Source organism: Nicotiana tabacum, chromosome 11, assembly GCF_000715075.1.
Source record: "Nicotiana tabacum cultivar K326 chromosome 11, ASM71507v2, whole genome shotgun sequence".
NCBI lineage: Eukaryota > Viridiplantae > Streptophyta > Magnoliopsida > Solanales > Solanaceae > Nicotiana > Nicotiana tabacum.
In genome coordinates, this window is record NC_134090.1 from 68,820,727 (window position 1) to 68,841,544 (window position 20,818).

At 37.4% G+C, this 20,818-nt stretch overlaps 1 protein-coding gene across 3 annotated transcripts in view; it reads right to left on the bottom strand.

Annotated features, from left to right (window-relative positions):
- Nucleotides 1-1,705: 1,705 nt before the first annotated feature.
- LOC107832518 (regulator of nonsense transcripts UPF2) overlaps nucleotides 1,706-20,818 on the bottom strand; it is a 29,740-nt gene continuing 10,627 nt past the window's right edge. For all 3 annotated transcript variants that reach the window (XM_016660381.2, XM_016660380.2, XM_016660383.2), the window contains exons 5-18: nucleotides 19,512-19,856; nucleotides 18,796-18,900; nucleotides 18,409-18,536; nucleotides 13,971-14,147; nucleotides 13,785-13,866; nucleotides 12,783-13,079; nucleotides 12,469-12,666; nucleotides 12,267-12,368; nucleotides 11,488-11,739; nucleotides 11,191-11,409; nucleotides 8,042-8,212; nucleotides 7,045-7,230; nucleotides 3,003-3,467; nucleotides 1,706-2,700 (exon numbers count right to left, since the gene is read on the bottom strand). In XM_016660381.2, coding sequence (XP_016515867.1) covers nucleotides 2,206-2,700; nucleotides 3,003-3,467; nucleotides 7,045-7,230; nucleotides 8,042-8,212; nucleotides 11,191-11,409; nucleotides 11,488-11,739; nucleotides 12,267-12,368; nucleotides 12,469-12,666; nucleotides 12,783-13,079; nucleotides 13,785-13,866; nucleotides 13,971-14,147; nucleotides 18,409-18,536; nucleotides 18,796-18,900; nucleotides 19,512-19,856 — 3,222 coding nt within the window. In that variant the 3' untranslated portion in view covers nucleotides 1,706-2,205. The remainder of the gene's footprint in view (nucleotides 2,701-3,002; nucleotides 3,468-7,044; nucleotides 7,231-8,041; nucleotides 8,213-11,190; nucleotides 11,410-11,487; nucleotides 11,740-12,266; nucleotides 12,369-12,468; nucleotides 12,667-12,782; nucleotides 13,080-13,784; nucleotides 13,867-13,970; nucleotides 14,148-18,408; nucleotides 18,537-18,795; nucleotides 18,901-19,511; nucleotides 19,857-20,818) is intronic.

Here is a 20,818-nt window from a genome sequence, read left to right on the forward strand (position 1 = left end):
AATATAAAATAAAATTTACTTTGATATTAAAATTTTGAAGACTTTATAAATTAAAAAAATTCAAGAGCAAAATAAGATCTTAAATAAAATACTTATATTATAGAGGCAATATGAGAGTATTTTAATAACTCTCAAAAATATTATTGATAAATTTAAATAATACCTAGATTTTTTAACAATAAAATCAAAGTGAATAAATAATTTTTTAGGAGTTGAAAAAATCTATATTATACATTTTTATATTTAATTTTTTAAGGAAGTAGTATTTGTATATATTGAAAATTACTTCTTATAAGTTTACTCACAAAAAAAAAACTAAAAACTTTTATTATAAAAATAGAGAGAAGATTTATTTGAATTTGAGATGAAAAGGTATCTTTTGAATTATGACGAGAAAACTCATACAATGGATTATATAACATACCTAAAATCATAATAGATAAAAATCAACATAAAAAATATAGAACACTGAAGAAGTGGCAAGCCGCTGGAGATACTGGCAAAGCTAAATGAGGTGGATGATTTTTCACTGGATGAAGAAATTTAACTTTTTGAGGTTAACTATTCTTCTCTAGGAATTAAATTATAGAGACAACTCGATAAAATTTATTTATTTATGGTTTATTTTTTTAAAAATGTGATCGCTAAATTTAGTATGCAATATACACATATTTTAATTAATTCTATCCGTTGTTTTTCATATTGAAATGATCCGCATACCGCGCAGGTATGTATACTAATTACGGTGAAAAAGAAAACTTTCTTGGGTGTGAAAAACTGCTAAGTCGGCAATATATCAACTACAAATTTGAATATTGGTACCATGACTTATTAAGTTATAACAAAAAAGACTATAATAGTATCAGGAGCTAACAAAGTTCAAAAAGTTGTGCAGGGGAACCAATAAGGGAGAGGTTATGCCAGCTATATAGATAGAAAAGATATCTAGCATTGAGGGAATGCTTTGGATTCTGGAGTTGATAAAAACCTTCAAAACATCATAATACAGTGATTTTGGACAAAAGAATTGTAAAATTTCGAGAAAAAAAGTGAATGAAAAAGAATTCAAGTGAAAATAATATTTGAAAATTAGAGTTATGTTTGGACATGAATACAAGTTGATGTTGTTTTTAAATTTGTGATTTGAAGTGAATTTTGAAAGAGTTTCAAATTTCCAAAAATTTCGAAATTCTTCTTATTTGAAATTTTCGTGGTCAAACACTGATCCCGAAAAAAAAGTAAAAACAATCGGGAAAAAAAATTATGGCCAAACGGACCCTAAATAAAAATTAAACTCCAAACTGGTAATGCACCAAATATACGAGTGCTTGATCTGACCAGACTATCTGCTTTATCTAAAAAAAATACTTACAGTGTTAAGAAAAAAAGATGAAATATAGCAACTTAAGCCGGACAAGGTTAAGGTGGGTCTATGCGGGATGGGGCGGGTTTATAACACAAAAAGTTGATATGCAGGATGGAACAGGGCGATTTAAATTCTTTGCCGGGTGACGCGTCACCTAACCTAACCCCCTACTAAAACTACAGATTCTTTGAAATCGAAATAACTTAGGTCAAATTACTAAAGGATTGAACCAGATATCTGTCACAAGCCAGCCAGCTATGAAGAAAGTGTAACTCATTCCCTTTCTTGAAAACCCAAAAAATGGGGGAGTGTAAAATGTTATTCCCCTAGACACAAGTATTCTGAGATGAACTTGCCATTAATCAATAAATAGAGGCCAGCCAAACTCCAAAATTAAGGCAACATTTCAAATGCCTAATCAGCAACAACTGTAAGGGCAGAGTCAGACATCATCTGCTTCAGAACAAGAGTCAGTGAAACTACGCAGGAAACATTCTTTCCTTCTGCCATAACATAAGATGATATTTCTTAATTACTCAAACAGTATATACACGTATAGCAAGTCATTTGCTAAGTTAGAATCTTGACACAGCGGAAGATGTAGCACCAACTCATATACGTACCATCCCCATACATAGATCTCTTTATAGGTACTGCAGTTCACAGGAGGCAATTTCCTGGACATGCTAATGCCAGCCCAAGATAAACCACCACCCTCAACTGGAAGTTCAGGTGGCATATGCAATAAACTGGAGCCACTTTTCCACTTCCAATAACAAATATGTACCAAACCAACTTGATAGAGCTAGCCATTACCATACTGTAACATGAGCTTGAATTCATCTTCTTCTGCCATAATAAAGCCCGCCACCTGAATGATACAGATAGCGATGACGTGACCCACTGCCCCTGCCAGGCGCATCCCATGTGTTGCCCCTATGAGCAACTCTGCTCCCACTGTTTTGTGTCCAGCTTGGTGGCTGATTCCCTAACCCATTAAGCTCTTCTTCCTCTCTATCATTGTACTCCAGAACCAGCCTCTTGATGTCTTGCTTTTCTTCAAGCTCAGCTGCTTCTTTCTGTTTTGTGCTCTGAATGAGTGAGCAATCACGAGGAATGAGCATTTTCTTTGTCTGCTGCTTACTACCTCGCTTCACAAGAACCTTCACTGGAACCTCCTTACTTCCTCCAGCTCCTTCATCCAACGTTTCATCACCACTCTCTCCTTCAACCCCGCGATGGTCCTTGGATGGCCCCTCAAAGACATTCATTGGTATCATCATGTTTAGTGTAGGCCTTCCCCGTAATTCCAATTTTCTTGAATCCAAACTTTCCTGCAAACTCATGTAACAATAACCGTTAGTAGTATTGGGACAAATTCTCATGTGTAACTTATAAAGAAAGGAGTTACTATATTCCAATTGAATCTCCTAAGCATATTATCTCTTCAATCAGCATTTAATTCTTTGATATTTTATCAGAAAGATTCCCCGCCTCGTAATTTCTATGGAGGGTGGGAGCAACTTCAGCTGCCATATATCTACTTGCTTTTCTTGGCGTTACAATAAATTGAAAAGTTCAGTCATAAAGCAAAAAGTAAGAGACAACAATAAGCAGACCAGAGTCCTATACTTGCCTGCATCAGAGCCCGAAGCTCTCTCTCAAATTCTGCCTCCTCCAGAGGATCAGCCCCTGCAACCTTTGACCTGACATGTACTTCATCCTCCTCATCCGAACCAGGTCCATCACCATCATCAGATTCATCCTCAGTGTCACCCCTCTCATCCCGATTCCCATCATCTGTCTCTTCATCATCATCGTGACCCACATGCTCAATGGTGCCATTCTCGGAATCACTTTCAGTCTCCATGATCTCTTCATGCAATCCATTTTCTTCAATGCCATTCGCAAGGCTTTTACCATTTACAGACATTCCAGAGGTTGTCCTGCTGGGAATTTTCTCGCTGTCAGAATGCTTCTCATTGTTGGCTTTTTCCACATTAACTATGCGCTCATGCTCCTCAAGGTCAACTAAAGCAGCATTGACTTCTTCAATTGATGCATATCTCATCATGTTAGGACGTAATTCGGCAAATAAGTCCTGGAAAAAATTGTGACCTCAATTCCACAAAGATGGCAATGAATAAGAATAGTCAATTGTTGTGGAACAGAACCCACAGAACGGCCATCAGAAATTTAAGCAAAGACAACTAACAAAATCACACTCCACTGTCTATAGTGAAAGAACCACATTGGTCTACAGTAACAACTGACAAGGAATTTGTAGGAAGAAACCATAAAACTTAAGCCAATAATGCAAGCATCTTTGAAGCCACTTTGTATAGCCTGTTCCATCTGAAGAACATGGCCTGGTACAACTTCAATACAAATGATACAGTACCTCAGAAAGAAATTTGTTAGAACTACAAAATCCAAATGCAAAGACTAATGATACTGGGGATGATGTTAGTTTCCACTCAATTTAATGGTTCAACATTTGGGTGATGGAGACTGGGTATGCTGATTGCCTTTGTTAATAGTGATAAATCTGAGACTAATGATACTGGTAATGGGGAGAATATGCGCTATAAGGGACTTTTCATGAGTCTATTCCAGTGGACATTTCCACTTCTGTTCAGGTGCCTTCTGCTAGTGGATCTTGCAGGTTAGTTAAGGCATGGGACCTAATATTTTGTTGCCAGAATGTCCTTTTTCTTCAATGAATCTTTATTACAAACAGGTTGAGGCACATATTGTAGATCAGTGGACTGTGAATACAGCACCAGAAACACAATCAGAACTATTCACGGAGTGTAACACACCACAAGATGAATGTAAACTATTTACAGGTATGGTGTTTATAGTGGATGGAATGAGATTACAGGAGCACTCTGTGTGTGTGTGTGTGGGGGGGGGGGGGGGGAGAGAGATATCCAGAATGTAGAGCCCTTGTGAAGCCTTGCCAATTTCCGATGGCTTTCTCAGAGAAGGGCCCGACAGAAAACATAAAGTATTTGTGAAATAGGCAGTACAGTTTAATTGAAGAATCAAGTTGTGTAAAGATAGGAGATTATATTGAAAAGATGGGACAAGTAAGATATCATGTAAGTAATCTGATTTTTAAGGTGAAAGAACCAGTAGAAGTGAGCTTAACCTTATATCCATGTAAGGTAAAAGAAGAGGATAAAGTTTTATCACTTCATATTCTATTCTAGAGATGTCCCATTTCATGAGCATATTTTCCTTATGATAAAACTTCATCCTCTTCACTTTCATATTTTCCTATTACTACTGATTTTCTTGATACTTTCACACCTTCAGCTTCCCCTTCTACTACCATTAATTACATTCCTTCTCATTCCACATCATCCTTATCTCCTGATTCTATATTTGTGTTCGCTCATTGTGCAGATGTTTCGGGAAAATTCAAGCGTGCAACTGATATTGATGATGATGAGGGTACAAAGATCAAGAAAAAGGACTGGGATAAGCTTCATGTGCATATTGCTTCTCAGAATAATATTCTTGATGCGTCGGGCTTGGATTCCTCATCTGCTAGTATTGCTTGCCTAGGTATGATTGACAATAACTTAACTTGTGTATTCAGGTCTTTGTGACTCCTGACATTACGACTGCATGCATTTGCATAATGCTTATGAAGTATAAGGTGATTTACACATGTTGGGAACTGACCCAACTATGTGATTTAGCTTATTTTATGTTGCCTTAGTTCTGAGATGAGTGCAACTAATTGTGTCTCACTTATGCAGTTTTTTTGCTTGCTACATTGATGAATGTGCAAGACGATCGGAAGCGGCTTTCTGTCATAGCTAGGTAACTAGAAGAATACCTATATCCCTCGTCATAGAAGAAGATTAAAATAAGATTAGGTTACACCAAAAATTACACTAATTGATCTGTAATTCGCACACAGGCAAGCTTTGGGAAATGCTTGCCGAAGCTTGCACGGCGGCTTTGTTAAACGGGAAATGGGGAAGGAGCCAGATGCCAGTAACAGCATTGTTGTCCGGCTGTTCGATGAGCAGCACTGGCAGGAGCTTGGATAATAGTTGTTGTGGTATGTAAAGTATTATGAGGCTCAAGAAAGAGCATTCCGCTTTTCTTTCCTGCATACTGTTTCTAAAACTGTAAGTGCTACATTCAGGTCAACTCACCGCAGAAGGAAACAAGTAGCGCTTCAGAAATGATCAGAACTGTCGAAACCAGCAAACTTATACATTACAGAGCAACGGTACTCCTTTTTACTCTGCATTTGGATTTTGTAGTTTTAACAAATTTCTAATACTATATCATTTGTATTGAATATTACAGGAAGTTGTACCAGGTAGGGCTGTGCATTTGGATCAGATATCCAAGAATCCAAACCGATTCTATTCGGATTTTTGGATTTCGGATATTCGGATATGGCTTAGGATTTTTAAAAGTTCGGATAATCGGATCGGATTCGGATTGGTAAAATTTTAATCCAATCTGATCTGAAATCCGAATTATATGAACATGTATAAATATTAGTGTTAAGTCTTCTCATTTCATTCGCCTCTCTTTAGACTCTTCTTTTCTTAGTTTAGATCGAAATCTCTCTCCCTGACCTCTCTTTAACGACGCCTCTCCCTTATTAAGCATTTGTTTGGAATTTCAGTTTATTTTATTTTGCTATGAAACTTTTGTTTTGTCTATTGCTATGAAAGACATTTGTTGTCTTTCAACTTAGTAGAATGGTAAATAGCAATAGCCTTAAAAAGTGCAGTAGCCGATTAGATTGTTAGTAGCCTTAAAAGGCGTACAACCCGATCCGAAATATTTATCCGATCCGAAAATCCAAAATATTTACCCGATCCAAACTTTAAAATCTGATCCGGACCAATTTAATTCGGATTGTATTTTATAAAATCCGAAATTACAATCTGCTAAATCCAATCCGATCGATGCACAGCCCTAGTACCAGGCCATGTTCTCTAACCTTTCTTTTTGTTTTCCTTTTCTTTTTTTTTGGGGGGGGGGGGGGGGGTTTCGGAATGTGTGCATGTTGCAACTTTCAGGTCCTCCTGGCTCCTTATCTGTCAGACAAAGTGACTGTATTGCTTCACCCTAGAGCCACCTACAGTAATAGTCTGGACTAACCTCATAGGTCCTGAGCAAGCACGGACTTTAACAGAGCATTACATTGCCACTAAGAGATAAATTGTTTGTGCAATTAATAATAATGAAAATAATTCTAACCACCAGTTAGCTCAGGCGATATAACCTGACGCTTTCAAGTAGGACACTATAGATTAAATCCCCTTAACCCTAGATCATACAATTGCAAGTAAAAATAATACTAAAAATTGTAGAAAAAATGAAAGAAATGATTGAAGCAAAGAGCATAAATATGCCATCTAACCTTTGTGCACACAACAACAATTTTGTACGCAACATAAGAAGGAAGTGTTCATATTTTCAGCCAGGAATGGATATCTTTGCTTATAGTTCTCAACACTATAAAACTACCTAAATACATCTTTGGCTCACTGTTATAGGGAATAGCTTCTAAGGTACTTTCTATGATGTTTGTAGGGCACAGAAGCAGGTTATGTTTCTTCATTTGTAATGATGACTTGATGATTTATTGGCGCTACAGGCATGTATAGAGAAGGACAGAATACAAAGGAACCAACCTGCAAATCAAACTCTATATCCAGGGGGAGTACACCTTTGTTCAATATGTACCTCTGGAAATGTATTAGGAAGCGATCAAGTTTTCGCTTCGATGAACCTCGATCAAAGTAGTGCCCACAGGTTTCAAGTAGTGTAACAACCATCCTGATACGGAAACAATCCTCGGGAGGATCCAGCACATCTTGCTGTGGGGAAAAAGACTTGCATCAGATATCAGTAAATGGTTCTCTAGAATAAGAAATTAAACTAGGAACGAAAGGATTTGAATTTCATTTAAAAAGTACAGAGCTAGATCTATGTCGTCAAAAAGGCCACCAGTAACCAAGCAATGACAAGATATTACTAACTTAAATCAAATAAAAGTGGCATGAGCCAAAGTCCTGAATATTGAAGTTCTAAAATATATTTTAGGACAATAGACCCTTGTGGTCCAGCCCTTCCCCGGACCCCGCACATAGCGGGAGCTTAGTGCACCGGGCTGCCCTTTTAAAATAATATTTTAAGAGCATGAAGCCTATTCATTAAGCACACATATTAATAACAATGTGAAAGCATAATATAATTATATGCATTATTGCCAGATTTCCTTTCATAATGATAGCCACAGTAATGCCCCTTCAGGAATAACTTGTCAACCATTGAGGTTAGTAAAACTAATTATAATGCCAATGAAATAAGCTTATTAAAACCACAGTCGGAGAAACTTTATTTTTTATATTCAACTTATTATATTAGTTTTCCATAGTTTATAACCAGTTAGGAAGAGTTCTGTCACAGCTATCTTTCTCATCTTCAAGTTATGTCATTATCTCAAGGATTCTTCCAAATGAGATCAAGCTCCAAAGCCGGTCTTGCAGTGCAGAGCTAACATATTCAAGGAAAACAGGTCTCATAGTGCCACATTCTCCTGAACCGGCCATGTTAACAAAACTGTTTTCCCTATAAATAATACATAACATCAATGTAACTGAAGATTGGTTAAAAGCAGATCCATACCTCAGATGTTTCATGGCCAAAAACGAGAATCAAATAGAGCGTGTCAAATATAACAGAGGAATCAACAAGTTCATAGTTATATAATTCCCCTAGGAAACGCATGTGAGCAATACGTCTTTGCTGCATCCCAAAGTCATTCAACTCTAATCCCACCCTGATCTCCTCCAGAACCTATAGAATTCAAAATTCAAAGTTTAAATTGCAAATGCAGCATCAAGTGTATGATGCAATAAGATCATATATATCGGTCAATTAGAGCACAATGAACATAGAGGAACCATATAGCAGACCGCAAACAGTCTGGGATTGAGAGCTATCTATTGATCAATTGATATAGTGGTTAAGATGCACAGCCCTTTCAGCATTAGAAGAACAAAGTCACGAGGTTATTTTGTGGTTACTTGCAAAGCGTGACCCAAAAAAGAGAATAAACAAGGAAAATCAGTAAGATCTAAATTTGTTTATGCCACATAAATGTGGTTCAGATATCAAAAAGGCATAAGATGGAAAATTTTCTGTTCTTCATAGTTTCAAGCGCCTAAAAGTCCAATAAACTAAAGCTAGATTTTGCAACTGGTTGGGATGAAGTTGGAATCTCATTAAGATAGACATATATAATTTCTCTTTCACTATCTTGATATATCAAACTTCAAAAATATCTTTCCGAGTTTTGAGAAGTGGATCCAGTTCTCTTTATGGGGTCTGAGTGTGTGTCTTCCCTTGATAGAATCCGTGCTGCTATGGTTATTTTATATTTTGAGTGTTTTGGTATTTATTTTTCACATTCCTTTGTACTTAAATCAATTGTTAACATATATGGAAGAAAATTTTGTCACTTTACTTTCTAGCTATTGCGAAAATTTTCTCTTTTTATCTTTTGGGACAGGTAACTAGTGATTACATAAAATAAAAACAAACATCACTAAAATGGTTCCAGGGAAATACAATGCTGTCAGCCCCTCTATACAAAAACAAAAAGAAGGGGTTCCAGATAGCTGTACACTGTACATGATTCTAGATCTGAAATCAAGCAAGCTATTTTCATCTTTAACCTTGGGCGGGTTGGGTGAGTTATAATATTATGGGCTAAAATTGCCACACTAGTTATTTTATGTAACTCCATTAAAGCTTCAGCTTCCTCTGCCATTTTTAACTCAAACACGGCACTCTCTTCTGGAATATCATCCAGCGCCTATAACTTGCTTAACAGATTTACCTTCCTTTTTCTCTATGCTATCAAAGGCTAACCATTCTACTCCTTCAAATTATGTTCCAACAGCTTCAATTTTTAGCTGACACATAATTTGGTCTCCCACCGACTATGAAAGAGTCCAACCAAACTTTTACCATTTCAACAAACCCCTTGTATTCAAGACAGATGTTCTCGAATTAAAAAATCAGAACTTCCTCTCTTCAATTGACTGCAGTCAGTTCTATGAGGTTATGTCAGCAATGATTTTTGGTTAAATTGCTGGTCTGATATGAATATATCATTGCATTCATTATAAAATAAACTCCATCTGTCCTCAAGGTTGTAGTAACATTATCCCCCTTAGCCCATGCAATGTTTCCTCTGGACCACTGAGGGTCTATTAACTCCAGGTCAACTCCTTCATTGCTAAAGAGTAGGTATCCCAGTCTTCTCCTTCACCGCAGAAATCTGGTGACGTTAAAGTCAACAGTTAAGATCCCTGGAAGCTTGGGAAAGGTTGTTGAAGAATACAAGTCACTGCGCAACAATGGCTACTCAGATCAATGCCCTGACTCCAATTAAAGTCATTGACCTTGGAGTTGCAGAGGAAAGACTCCAGATCATATCTGGTTCGAAGTCATTGAGCTGAGAGTGTCAGAAGAAAGGCTGTTACTGGAGCATCCAGATCATTTATCTTGATCCGATCATTGACCTGGACTCTGGCGAGAGGGTTGCTGAATCCGAGCTTTTTCTTGGGAAATAAGTTTGTGAGTTTCCAGTTTTGCCCCCTGGGCATTATAAATAGTTTATTTCATTAGGTTTAGAAGTTTAATTTCGATTGTGGTGGAAGTCTTGTAGACTCGTTTGAGGTTTCGGAAAACTGAGGATTCTCATGGAACTCCATGAATTGCCATCAAGCTTGTGACCTTGTTCATCTTCTTGAAAGTTTATATCTCTGGTTCTTCTTGATATTCTATAGGAGGTGATTGGTTCATATACCAATTGTTGCCACAGTTATTAAATTAGGTCTTAGATCCTTTCTTTCTATACATTCTATCTATGTTTCTTTTCTGATATTAGCTATTCCGCTGACGAATATTGTCTTGGTTGTACTTTCATAAAGTTGACTGTTATTGTCCGCAACCAGGGATGACACTATAACCCCCTCACAGCTACTAGCTCTCCCCCCCCCCCCAATAGTTCCTTTTTATCTTCGCTCATATTAGGCCAATAAACACCCATTGAAGTCCAAGTGAAATTTTATAAGAGTTGAGGAAAAAGAGAATGGGAGCCACATTATCCAATTTTCTTCAAGCTAATAGATAATGAATCTTCCCTCATAGTAAGACCAAGAACGCACAAGAAAAAAGCAATCAATAAGTGAATGATACATTAATTAAAAAAAACTCCCATATTGTTGGTACAATTTAGATAATAGTACACATAGAAAAATAGTAAAAAGAAAATGAAGATACCTAATTTCTTTTTGAGGATAAAATTTGATATCATATATCAAAAAAAAAAAATATCACACAATAATTTATCTTCTTTTTAATAAATAAAAGGCGTTCGTTCAACTATAGGTCAGGACATATTTGTATTGTAAGTTTGTAACAAGCATTTAATGTTAACGCAAATTTTGTAGCTGAATATATTGCCTTTTGCCAATTCAATTCCATTCTACAACAGAAATGCAGAATTAAAATGAAAATATTCATTACAATTTTATGGAGAAAGTAGTAAGAGAGAGCTATTCTGATTACTGAACATACAACACTTTTTCATTTCTTTATCAGGTTGGTTTTATGTCTTTTTTCTTTTAAATTTTGTTTCTTGAGTTGTCCATCGCTGCAGTCAATGCAAGTTAAAGGAGCCCGGAGAAAGTTCAAAGGTCAAGGTATTGTATATGCTGAAGCTAGTGTAAGTGACAGACAGTTGTGCAATGAAAAGGACAAACCTCATCAACAACGGCAACAGCAAAATCATCATGATAGCGACTTAAACCAGCAGTAAGTGATGCAATCAAATGAATCTGACCATACTTGCCCCTGTGAACCTTCATGAAACACTTCAAGAGGTATGCCTCGCATTCACTCCAAGGAAGCTTACGAAGCTGTCTGAGCACATGCTCTATTGAAGACTTGTCAAGATCCGAAAAGAGCAATTTTCTTATGTACTGCATAATCCATGGCATAAAGTTTAAACTCTGCATTATTACAGCTAATAAACTACAGAAGCTGCAAATTACATGTACCTGATGCAAAGGAGGCCGAACTTTAGACACTCGAGCAGATCTTTCCGGTGGCTTGCATAAGTAATATGCATTCTCCACTAAGGTAATGTGGCGAGGATCCAAATTTTTAACATTCTTCAGACGCATTAATATCTCTAACATGTTTGCCATGCGTATTGCAGTTTCAGGAGATCGGTAAAGAAAACGCCCACATGTCTCGAGAAGATTGCAAGCAACATCAATATTGTGATGACTGAATTCATCCAAACAAGCCTGAGGAAAAAGGACGCAGCAGCATCAATCCAAATCTAATTCTTACTAACCCTAACAAGCATAACTTCTAATCCACAAACTTTACAACAAACAAAAAGCACTAAACACTTTTGAAGCCCTTAGCATGTGAAACTGTTAGTTATAGTTTGACAACCTATCTTCAGTAAGGACCTTTAGTCTTTTTATCAGCATAGGGATTGCTAGAGAGCAGATATCACTGCCCTGCCATAGTCATCAGTCTGTCTGTTATCATGAGTCACAACTATTTGTCATAATCGAGGGTGTTGCTGATGCATCCACAAACTTATTTTTTCTCTGGGTAGAGGAGAGAAACTTATTTTCTTGAATTGCTCAGCGACTTTTCAAGATAAGCATGGCAAGTCAAAAGTTTGCTAGCAACCATGTGATAGGGGACGGAATGCCAAACCAAATATTTTTCCCATGACTTCAAAATAGAAAAGGAAAAGGAAGCTAAGTCATCCCTCCTCAATTACACTAAGCATCTGTATTAAGCTTACCCTTCATACCTTTAGACAACTGAAGACAAGGCCAGGTGGTGCCATTCTAAATTTGCAGAGCTCTCCAATAAAACGAATATTCCTTATTTTTGTTTCTATATTCATTTGATCCTGCAAAGCAGACATAATTAAAATAAATAAACAATTTTTACTTCTTGTTGACGTATCCTTTTAAGTCAGTGCATCACTACATACTGAAGGCTACAATTACCTTTTTATTTATCAGAAAGCTGAACTCCTCTTCCAACAACTGTAAAAGCATGGACGACACGTCCTTCATGCAAGTTGACAGAGTGGCCACCATGCGTGAGTAGTATGGCAACAACTCTAGTGATGTCCTGGGGACATTGAACAATGCTCTAACAAGCTTTTTCCTATTGGACTTGGAATTCAGATAGCAAAACTCCACCTGTAAAATAAATATCAGGAACAAATGTATAAATTATATCTGAAGCCACAAATAATCAATTCTTAAATAGGGACCGGGATAACAAATATTTGAAGCTTTGAGTCATGTGCTATTACTGTCAACTGGTCAATCAAATCACGGCTAACACAACTGGGTAGCCGCTGAAGCAGACCATCTAGATTAGCTCCTTCGACACCTCTTGCTTTCTCCTTGTCACCTTCTCCTTTTCTTTCAGCTTCCTTTTCTTTTGCTTTTTCCTTATCAGTCTCTTTATCCTTGGTCTTCTCTTTATCCTTCTCATCTTTATCCCTGCCTTTATCATTTCTGTCCTCCTGCACAGCTCCAGCATCTACAACACCCTCTGCAGTCTCTACTGCAGCAGTCTGAGCTTCATCTGCTTCACTTGCTGAATCCTTCACCAGAAAGACGAAGACAAAAAGCACCATGTCAATAATACAACACTTCGCATAGTCACAAAGCCAAGAACGATCAGAGTGCCCTGCAAAATCAGCGGAATAGCAGAAGCACAAAATGAAGTTGTACTTTGTCTTAAAGATATCCAAAGGCTATCGACAGGCTCAAACACTTAATACCACAGGTACTGTTGAATAACATATTTGTGCCAAGAAAAACTGGAACATCCACCTTCATTGTCAAAATACAAGAAACATTGCAAAAACAAAAAAATCCAACTTTAGGAAGTTGCAGACTTCCCATCCTCTTAGACTCCTAATTCTGTGAACAACATTAAGAAAAGTACACAAGTAAATTACCACCAACCCTTGAATATTGGTAATCGAGAAAGTATAAAAATATTCAAGTGTCTATTCATTGCCGTAACCCATTCCTCCAACACTTCAGAAAATTTAAGCATACTTCCATGAAACATGGTACAAGAATGTTCTGGCTATGAGCACAAATATCACATAACACATTAAGTTGGGCTATTGCAGGAGCAAGCAGCTAAACAAGGATACCAGAATAAAATTGATAGACATATCCCATAAGTTAACCAGATAATTTCCTTGAGACTATAGTGATAATAGTTCCTCTTATAGCATAAGAAGCCAGAAGGGAAGTAAAAGTGATAAGGTACATGATAAAATCTAATTTCTTACAATCGAATGCTCTTGCGCCTTCAGAGGCTGTTCACTCGACTTTGGTTCTGCTTCTCCAAGTAATACAGCTGGAACAAATGCTCTGCAAAAGGGAAATTGTTCACTTATGCTACATGTTGCCATTACTAGACATCCCACTTCAGGAAACAACAAAAGAAACTTCAGAATATCCTGATGAAAGATAACCTGAGATCTGGGAGACACTCATAGAAAGCCCTTGTATCTTCATCATCCCACAGGGCTTCAAGGACAGAAGAATCTTTACTGGCACCAGGGGATGATGCATCGTCCCCTGATGTTACCCTGGTTGTATGACCATCCTCAGGCATCACCGGAGGTTGCATGTCAAGTGCTTCTGCCAGTCTAAAATATGAGAATGCAATAGATTAGTAATGTACAGAACAGAAAATATAAAGATTTTATGGAACTAACTAACGGTACAAAACTCAACAGGCAAAGAGACAGTTGAGAACTTTTAATTTTTTGATAATGACAGTTAAGAACTTTACAATACAGTCTTAGTTATTGCATTATCAGAACCTTTTCTATAAGGCTGATAAACTGGACAAATACAAAAGAATGCTGGGTTATGCAAATGCCTTCTCTAATGTTAATAGTCAGATATAGGTGTTCTGGGATGAAATAGTGGTATGTCAGGAGGTGCAGTCTGATGGGCAACAAGTTACATGTGAAGTGACAGTGGATGGAAGTTCTTTTTTGATGTCATTTGTTTATGCTAAACGCAAAGCAAGTGAGAGAGCAGTCCTATGGGATAGTCTTAGGCTTATAGCTGATACTTATAAGATACCCTGGATTGTGGCTGGGGACTTCAACTGTATTATTGATCCTGGGAAAAAAAAAGGGAGGAAATCCACACAGAAGGGCAAAAAGTATGCCATTTTTACAGTGTATCATGGATTGGGACCTGATGGATGCTAGGTACACTGGCCCTATTTTTACCTGGTGAAATGGATGGAGTCCTAGTAGGAGCGTTTAGAAGAGATTGGACAGAGTGCTGGTAAATCGGGAATGGATGAATCAATTTGCTACTACAAATGTCTCACGCTTAGTTAGACTGGTGCTGATCCTTCCCCTCTATTCAGTGAAGTGATCTCCAAGCGTAAGGAACCTATTAAATACTTTAAATTCCTGGACTTTAGGGTTAGTGAACCAGACTTCATGGAGGTGGTGGAACAAGCATGGAATGAGGAGGTTAATGGCTCCCCTATGTGGAGATTTCATTTGAAACTAAAGAACACTGCAAAGAGGTTATCTATATATGTTGCTAATAATTCTGAATACAATAGAACTACAGTCAATCATGTTAATGCAGAACTGATTAGAGCAGTAAAGAAAGAGGAGAATTACTGGAAACAGAAAGCTGGGATCAATTTCGTTCGATTTTATTAGAAGGTACCAAGATGGTACAAAATTACAAACATCTAACAACTAACACAACAAGGCAACTATATTCCTCCTATGTCCTCAAGAAAATCCATATATTGCTTCCATATTTTCCATGACATGTCTTTATCACCAGAAATACAAGTTTAATAAGCATCTGTTTTTTATCCTAGATACATGCTGCCTTTCGCCTTCAAAGAAAATCATGTTCCTTTCCAACCATATTGTCCAGAACACACATAAAGGACTTGTTCTCCATACTATCTGTTGACTTTTTGCCACTTCTTTTTGGTGTTGCCGTGTCTCCAACAAACTCTTTACATTGGAAGGCATTGCCCACTTGACACCATGTATACTTAGGAAGAGCTCCCAGCATTGTTTTGCCACTCTGCAATGGATGAGTAGATGATTGTTTGTTTCTGCCTCTTCTTCACACATGTAACACCTGTTGCATAGAACAAAACCTCTCTTCTGCAAGTTCTCCTGAGTTAGAAAAGCTTCCTTTGCTGCAATCCAACCAAAACAGGCTACTTTAACAGGTGCTATTGATTTCCATATTACTTTCCATGGCCAATTTGATTGATAAAGCCCTTGTTGTTTTTGTAACATGCTATAAGAACTGCTGACTGTGAAAATATCATCATTGCTTACTGCCCAAATTAAGGAGAGATCTCTCCTGTTTTCCTTCAATCTAACATTGTCCAACGACTGCATCAATTGAGAGGATTCATCAACCTCCCAGTCATTGAGACCTCTCCTGAAGATTAGCTGCCAACCAGTGCTTGAGTAGAAGTCTAACAGTCTTCCATTTTTTGTTAGTAGAGCAACTATATAGAAAAGGAAACTTTGATCTAAGGCTTTAATTACCCCACCATATTTAAGACCAAAACTTGGTATTATTACCATTCCCCCGTTTCAATTTCACAAACTGACTATATTCATTCGAAAGATTACTAATTGTGCTCCAAACTCCCCCATTTGAAGAAGATTGAATTGAGCAAGTAGCCCACATGTCCTTACTACCATACTTGGCATCTATCACCTTTTTCCATAATCCGTTTATATCATCATTATATCTCCAAACTCCAAAGCCATTTAAATAAAAGACTTTTGTTATTCAGCTTTAGATTCCACCCTCCTAATCCCCCTCCTTTCTTTTCTTTCATCACCTCCTGCCATTTGACCACATGAAACTTCTTGTTATCATCATTACCTTCCTAAAAATTAGTTCCTCATAGAATTCAGTTTTTTCTCCAATAATGTTGTCATTTTAAAGAGAGATATCAAATAACTAGGGATACCATCAATCACACCATTGACCAGTGTAAGTCTACAATCAAGAAATAAATATTGCCATTTTCATGGCACCAGTTTACTGATATATCTATCCAAGACACTGCACCACATATTTGCATTATTCTTTTGGCTCCAAGTGGTAGGCCTAGATAGGTGGTTGGTAGCCGCTCCACCTTAAAACCCATAACATCTGCCAGATCATTAATACAAAGCTCAGCAATATACTAAACACATTACTCTTCGCCAACTTCACTTTCAAGCCTGACACAGCCTCAAAAGCTAGTAGTACTCCTCTGAGGTGTAAGAGTTGATCTTTTCCAGCTTCACATAATATCAAGGTCTCATGTGCATCGAGTATGTATGAGACATTCAGTTCTTCCCCTCATTAGTAGCAATACGGCTTAAGCTAAGCCAATTCTACTAGGGTTGCATATTTGTATTGATAGAGCTTTTCATAAGATTATTGTTGAATCTAATTTATGTTGGTTAATATAGTCAATAAGAAAGTTAGACCTCCATGGCAAATTCACAGCATCATGGCACAGATAAGGAATTTGATACAGAAGGGATCCTTCTAGGGATGGCAAACAATGCGGTGCGGTACGGTGTGGCGCGGGTTTTGTTTTAATCCGCAAAATTTCAAACTGCGCGGCTCCACATAGCATTAGCACCCGCGTCCACCCTCCCCGCTCCACCACGCCCTAACCCGCCTCACCCCACAAAATCCTTTTTTTCAGTTTGTCGTATTTTTATTTTTATTTATTTTTTACTTTTCAATTATAGTTATATATGTCATTGCCAATCTAACAGTGAAAGTGCGATTCATGTTCAAGTAAAAGTGCTCTTAACCATTATTTCTTTTGATCAGGTGTAAAAGTACCCTTAACCACTATTCCATATCTTTCAAAAAAAGATGGAAAACATTACGAGGGTGGTTCAGAATACACCGTTAATGAATTGTCTACCTGTCCCTTACTTATTTTCTACTTTATCATCCCGGCCTTTAAAAATTTGTCCATGTCATTATCAATATTACAGAACTTGGAATTAGTTACTGATAAGTTTTTTGATAACCGAGAAATTCCACGAGGCCTGTCAGTTTTTTTTTTTTTTTTGGGGGAGGGGGGGGGGGGGGATAAGGTAAATTTTATTAAATAAAAAAGGTACCAAGATGGTACCAATACAATAGGCCAGCAACTAACACAAAACAGATATCCTAGGCCCCTTAATTTATCGGCCATCAGTTACTCATAATTATATCAGCCAATCTGTCATTCTGGTCTAAGTAGTCAAAACCTAGCCCCTCCACCATAGGCCCCCTAATTATTATCATGTCTCCAACAAGAGTTGCAAATCCACCTCTATCAAACTCGTATGCAAACTCTTGTCGTAAGCTGTTTGAGATAGATAACTAGGACAATGGAACCTATGCAATATGCAGTCAAGCTTTCTCTACATGAAAGATCTTTTCTATAGTTTGCTGAATAGTAAGGGGTTAAAACAGTGAAACAGAGCTGACAGTCTGTGGTTCAGGCACAGCCAACATTTAAGCTTGCATGAGAGAGTTGTGTTAGCCTCTTACTTAAAACAACAACAACAACAACAACAACCAACCCAGTATAATCCCACATAGTGGGGTCTGGGAAGGGTAGTGTGTACGCAGTCTTACCCCTACCTTGTGGAGATAGATAAGCTATTTCTAACAACTAATATGAAATATCAATTAGGAGGTTAATACCTATGACTAAGAGGTTGGTTTAGAGTCGGGGGATCCGTAAATTATGGTGCTCCACTGATACAAACTATTTCTTGCAAGCATGGAGATGAGAATCTGAACATTCATGAAAGTCAATAAGGAGGAAGCACTTGAAATTCATCTCCCGTGGCATCTCACATTATATCAATAGACATATAGAACACTTACCCTGAGATGCCACGATACAGCTGGTCATAAGCTTTCCGCTGCTTTTCATATGCAAAAGCATTCTCCTCATTCAGTTCACCTTTGGCAGATAAAGTCTTTGCATTTTCATGCTCCATTTGCCGAAGTGACTCCAATTTGGTTAAAAGAAGAAAATTATCATCAGTAATCACAATTATCAGACAATTGGTGTGGATTTAGAAGTTTTCAGGAAAGCAGCATAGCGGAAGAAGATTCGGAGCACAAAACAGTTTTAAAAACAGCTCAAGTATGGTATAGTTATTAAAGGCACCAAAAAGTGAGGAAGAGGAGACTAGATCACACTACTTATCTAGTACCCTCCCTGCTAGACTCAAAATCTTCCAAATCAAAAGAGGAAAGAGCCCTTACAGCATGCTCTGACTGAAGAAGTTCTACGGCTGCGTCATAATATGTTTGGAACACCTTCCTAAAGAACCTTTTCTGATCAGTTGTCACATTAAGGGCCTTGAAAAACTGTAGCAGTCAGCAACATCAGAGGAATTAAGAACATGGAGAAACATTAGCAGACTGTAATGAAGTATCAAATGAAGAAACACATTAATGACGTCAAATTACAACTCATCAGAAACTTTTATTCTTTAGTCAAATATGTAATTCTGAAACAAAATGGCTTAAAAGAAAGAAAGGAAAAGTCAGCAAGCCAACCAAGACCCACGTCATTGACTGGCAACCCATCTTCTTCAACAACCTTTACCACCTTCCACAGACAACAATCAAGCCATCTAAAAACGGTCTCTACACTACAAAATGGCATATATCCCAGGGAAGCTATTCAACCACCAGTCTTTGGCAGCAGATAAAGACTTCATAAGGACAAAATGGTAAAATCAACCCATCATGCGATCGCAGAACTAAAACAAGATAAGGGTTTATGAAACCATAAGTTGAGTAATAGACAACAGAGAGAAATTTTGGAACACAGTACTTTCCCTAAGTTAAGAATCAAAGAGATAAAATACTGAAGTGAAATAAGTAGCAGAGAGTGGGCTAGTTCTACTGCTAACTTTTCAACATTACAAATTTTGCTCGGGAAGGGGGGAATAAAGGAAATGGAGGTGTTGTACCTCTTCAAGAATATCTTGGCCAGACAATGGAAGCCCAAGCAGGTATCTTCCTTGCCGAGCAAAGCTAGCAAGGAGTGACAAATTAGTCTGAGTTGCATCACGATCCTTCAGATGTTCAACATTGGTGAGGTCCTTAACAATATTCATAAAGATGCCAGTATCGTCAACAACTCCGACAAAGTAAAGTTCCAAAAGAAGTTTTAAAGTGCTACGCTTTTTCATAGCCCTCGCATTCTTGTCTACATCTACATCCTCTGTAGCTTTTCCAGGAAAGAAAACTTTCACAAGGCCTTGAACAAGAGTTGGTGAAAAGTCCTTGTACCGCTGATGAAGCAGAGAACAGATCTGGGCCAGGAAGAAGATACATTAATAGAAATAGTAAACAGCGTATGTCCGAATGAGAAACACAAAGCTTCATTTAAATTAGAAGCCTCGGTGTTTTGCAAAAATATTAGAACTAGGGGTGGCAAACGGGCGGATCGGGTCGGATATGGGCGGGTCGAAAACGGGTAATATAAAAACGGATTAATTATCCGATCCGACCCATATTTAATACGGATTAACCGGCGGATAATATGGATATCCATATTATCCATGACTTCTTGAATATGATCACTTTTGGGAGAATTCGTAGTCGCCCAATTTGAGGCTTCACAAATGTAAAAGTTAAACACACTAGTTATCCATTGATTATCCATTGGTTATCCATTTTCTAAGTGGATAACATGGTTCTTATTTGTGTTTGACCCGTTTTTAAAAAGTTCATTATCCAACCCATTTTTTTAATGAATAATATGAGTGGATAACTGTTTTCTTTTAACCATTTTGCCGCCACTAATAAGAACTCCTTATCTTACAAGATTCTAAAGAGAGAATATGTGTAAATTAAGAACCTCTCAGCCAAATACACATGTCTTCTGATGCGTATATCACTTCTAAGTTGACAGCCGACATGGGATACAATTTAGAGTAAGTCAGCTAAGAAGCTTCTCTAATATGACTTTCTACTGCCAGACACATGATGGGATAAGGTGTGTGTATTCTTATTCGTTCTTAGTACACAGGTAAACACAAGATACCTTCAGGCCTTTTCCGTTAGGATTCTCTACAAGTGATCATTGTGGTTCATATCCATGCAAAATGAGTTATACAAGAATGTTAGGTATGTCTATTATATGATATTTACCATACCAAAGGCTAGCATTCATGGTTATACGTCTGGTGTATCGGTAAATGTAGTTGTTAGTATGATATAGTATTGGTACAGGAAATACTGAGTAATGTTTCAGATTTTTCACCACAAATAA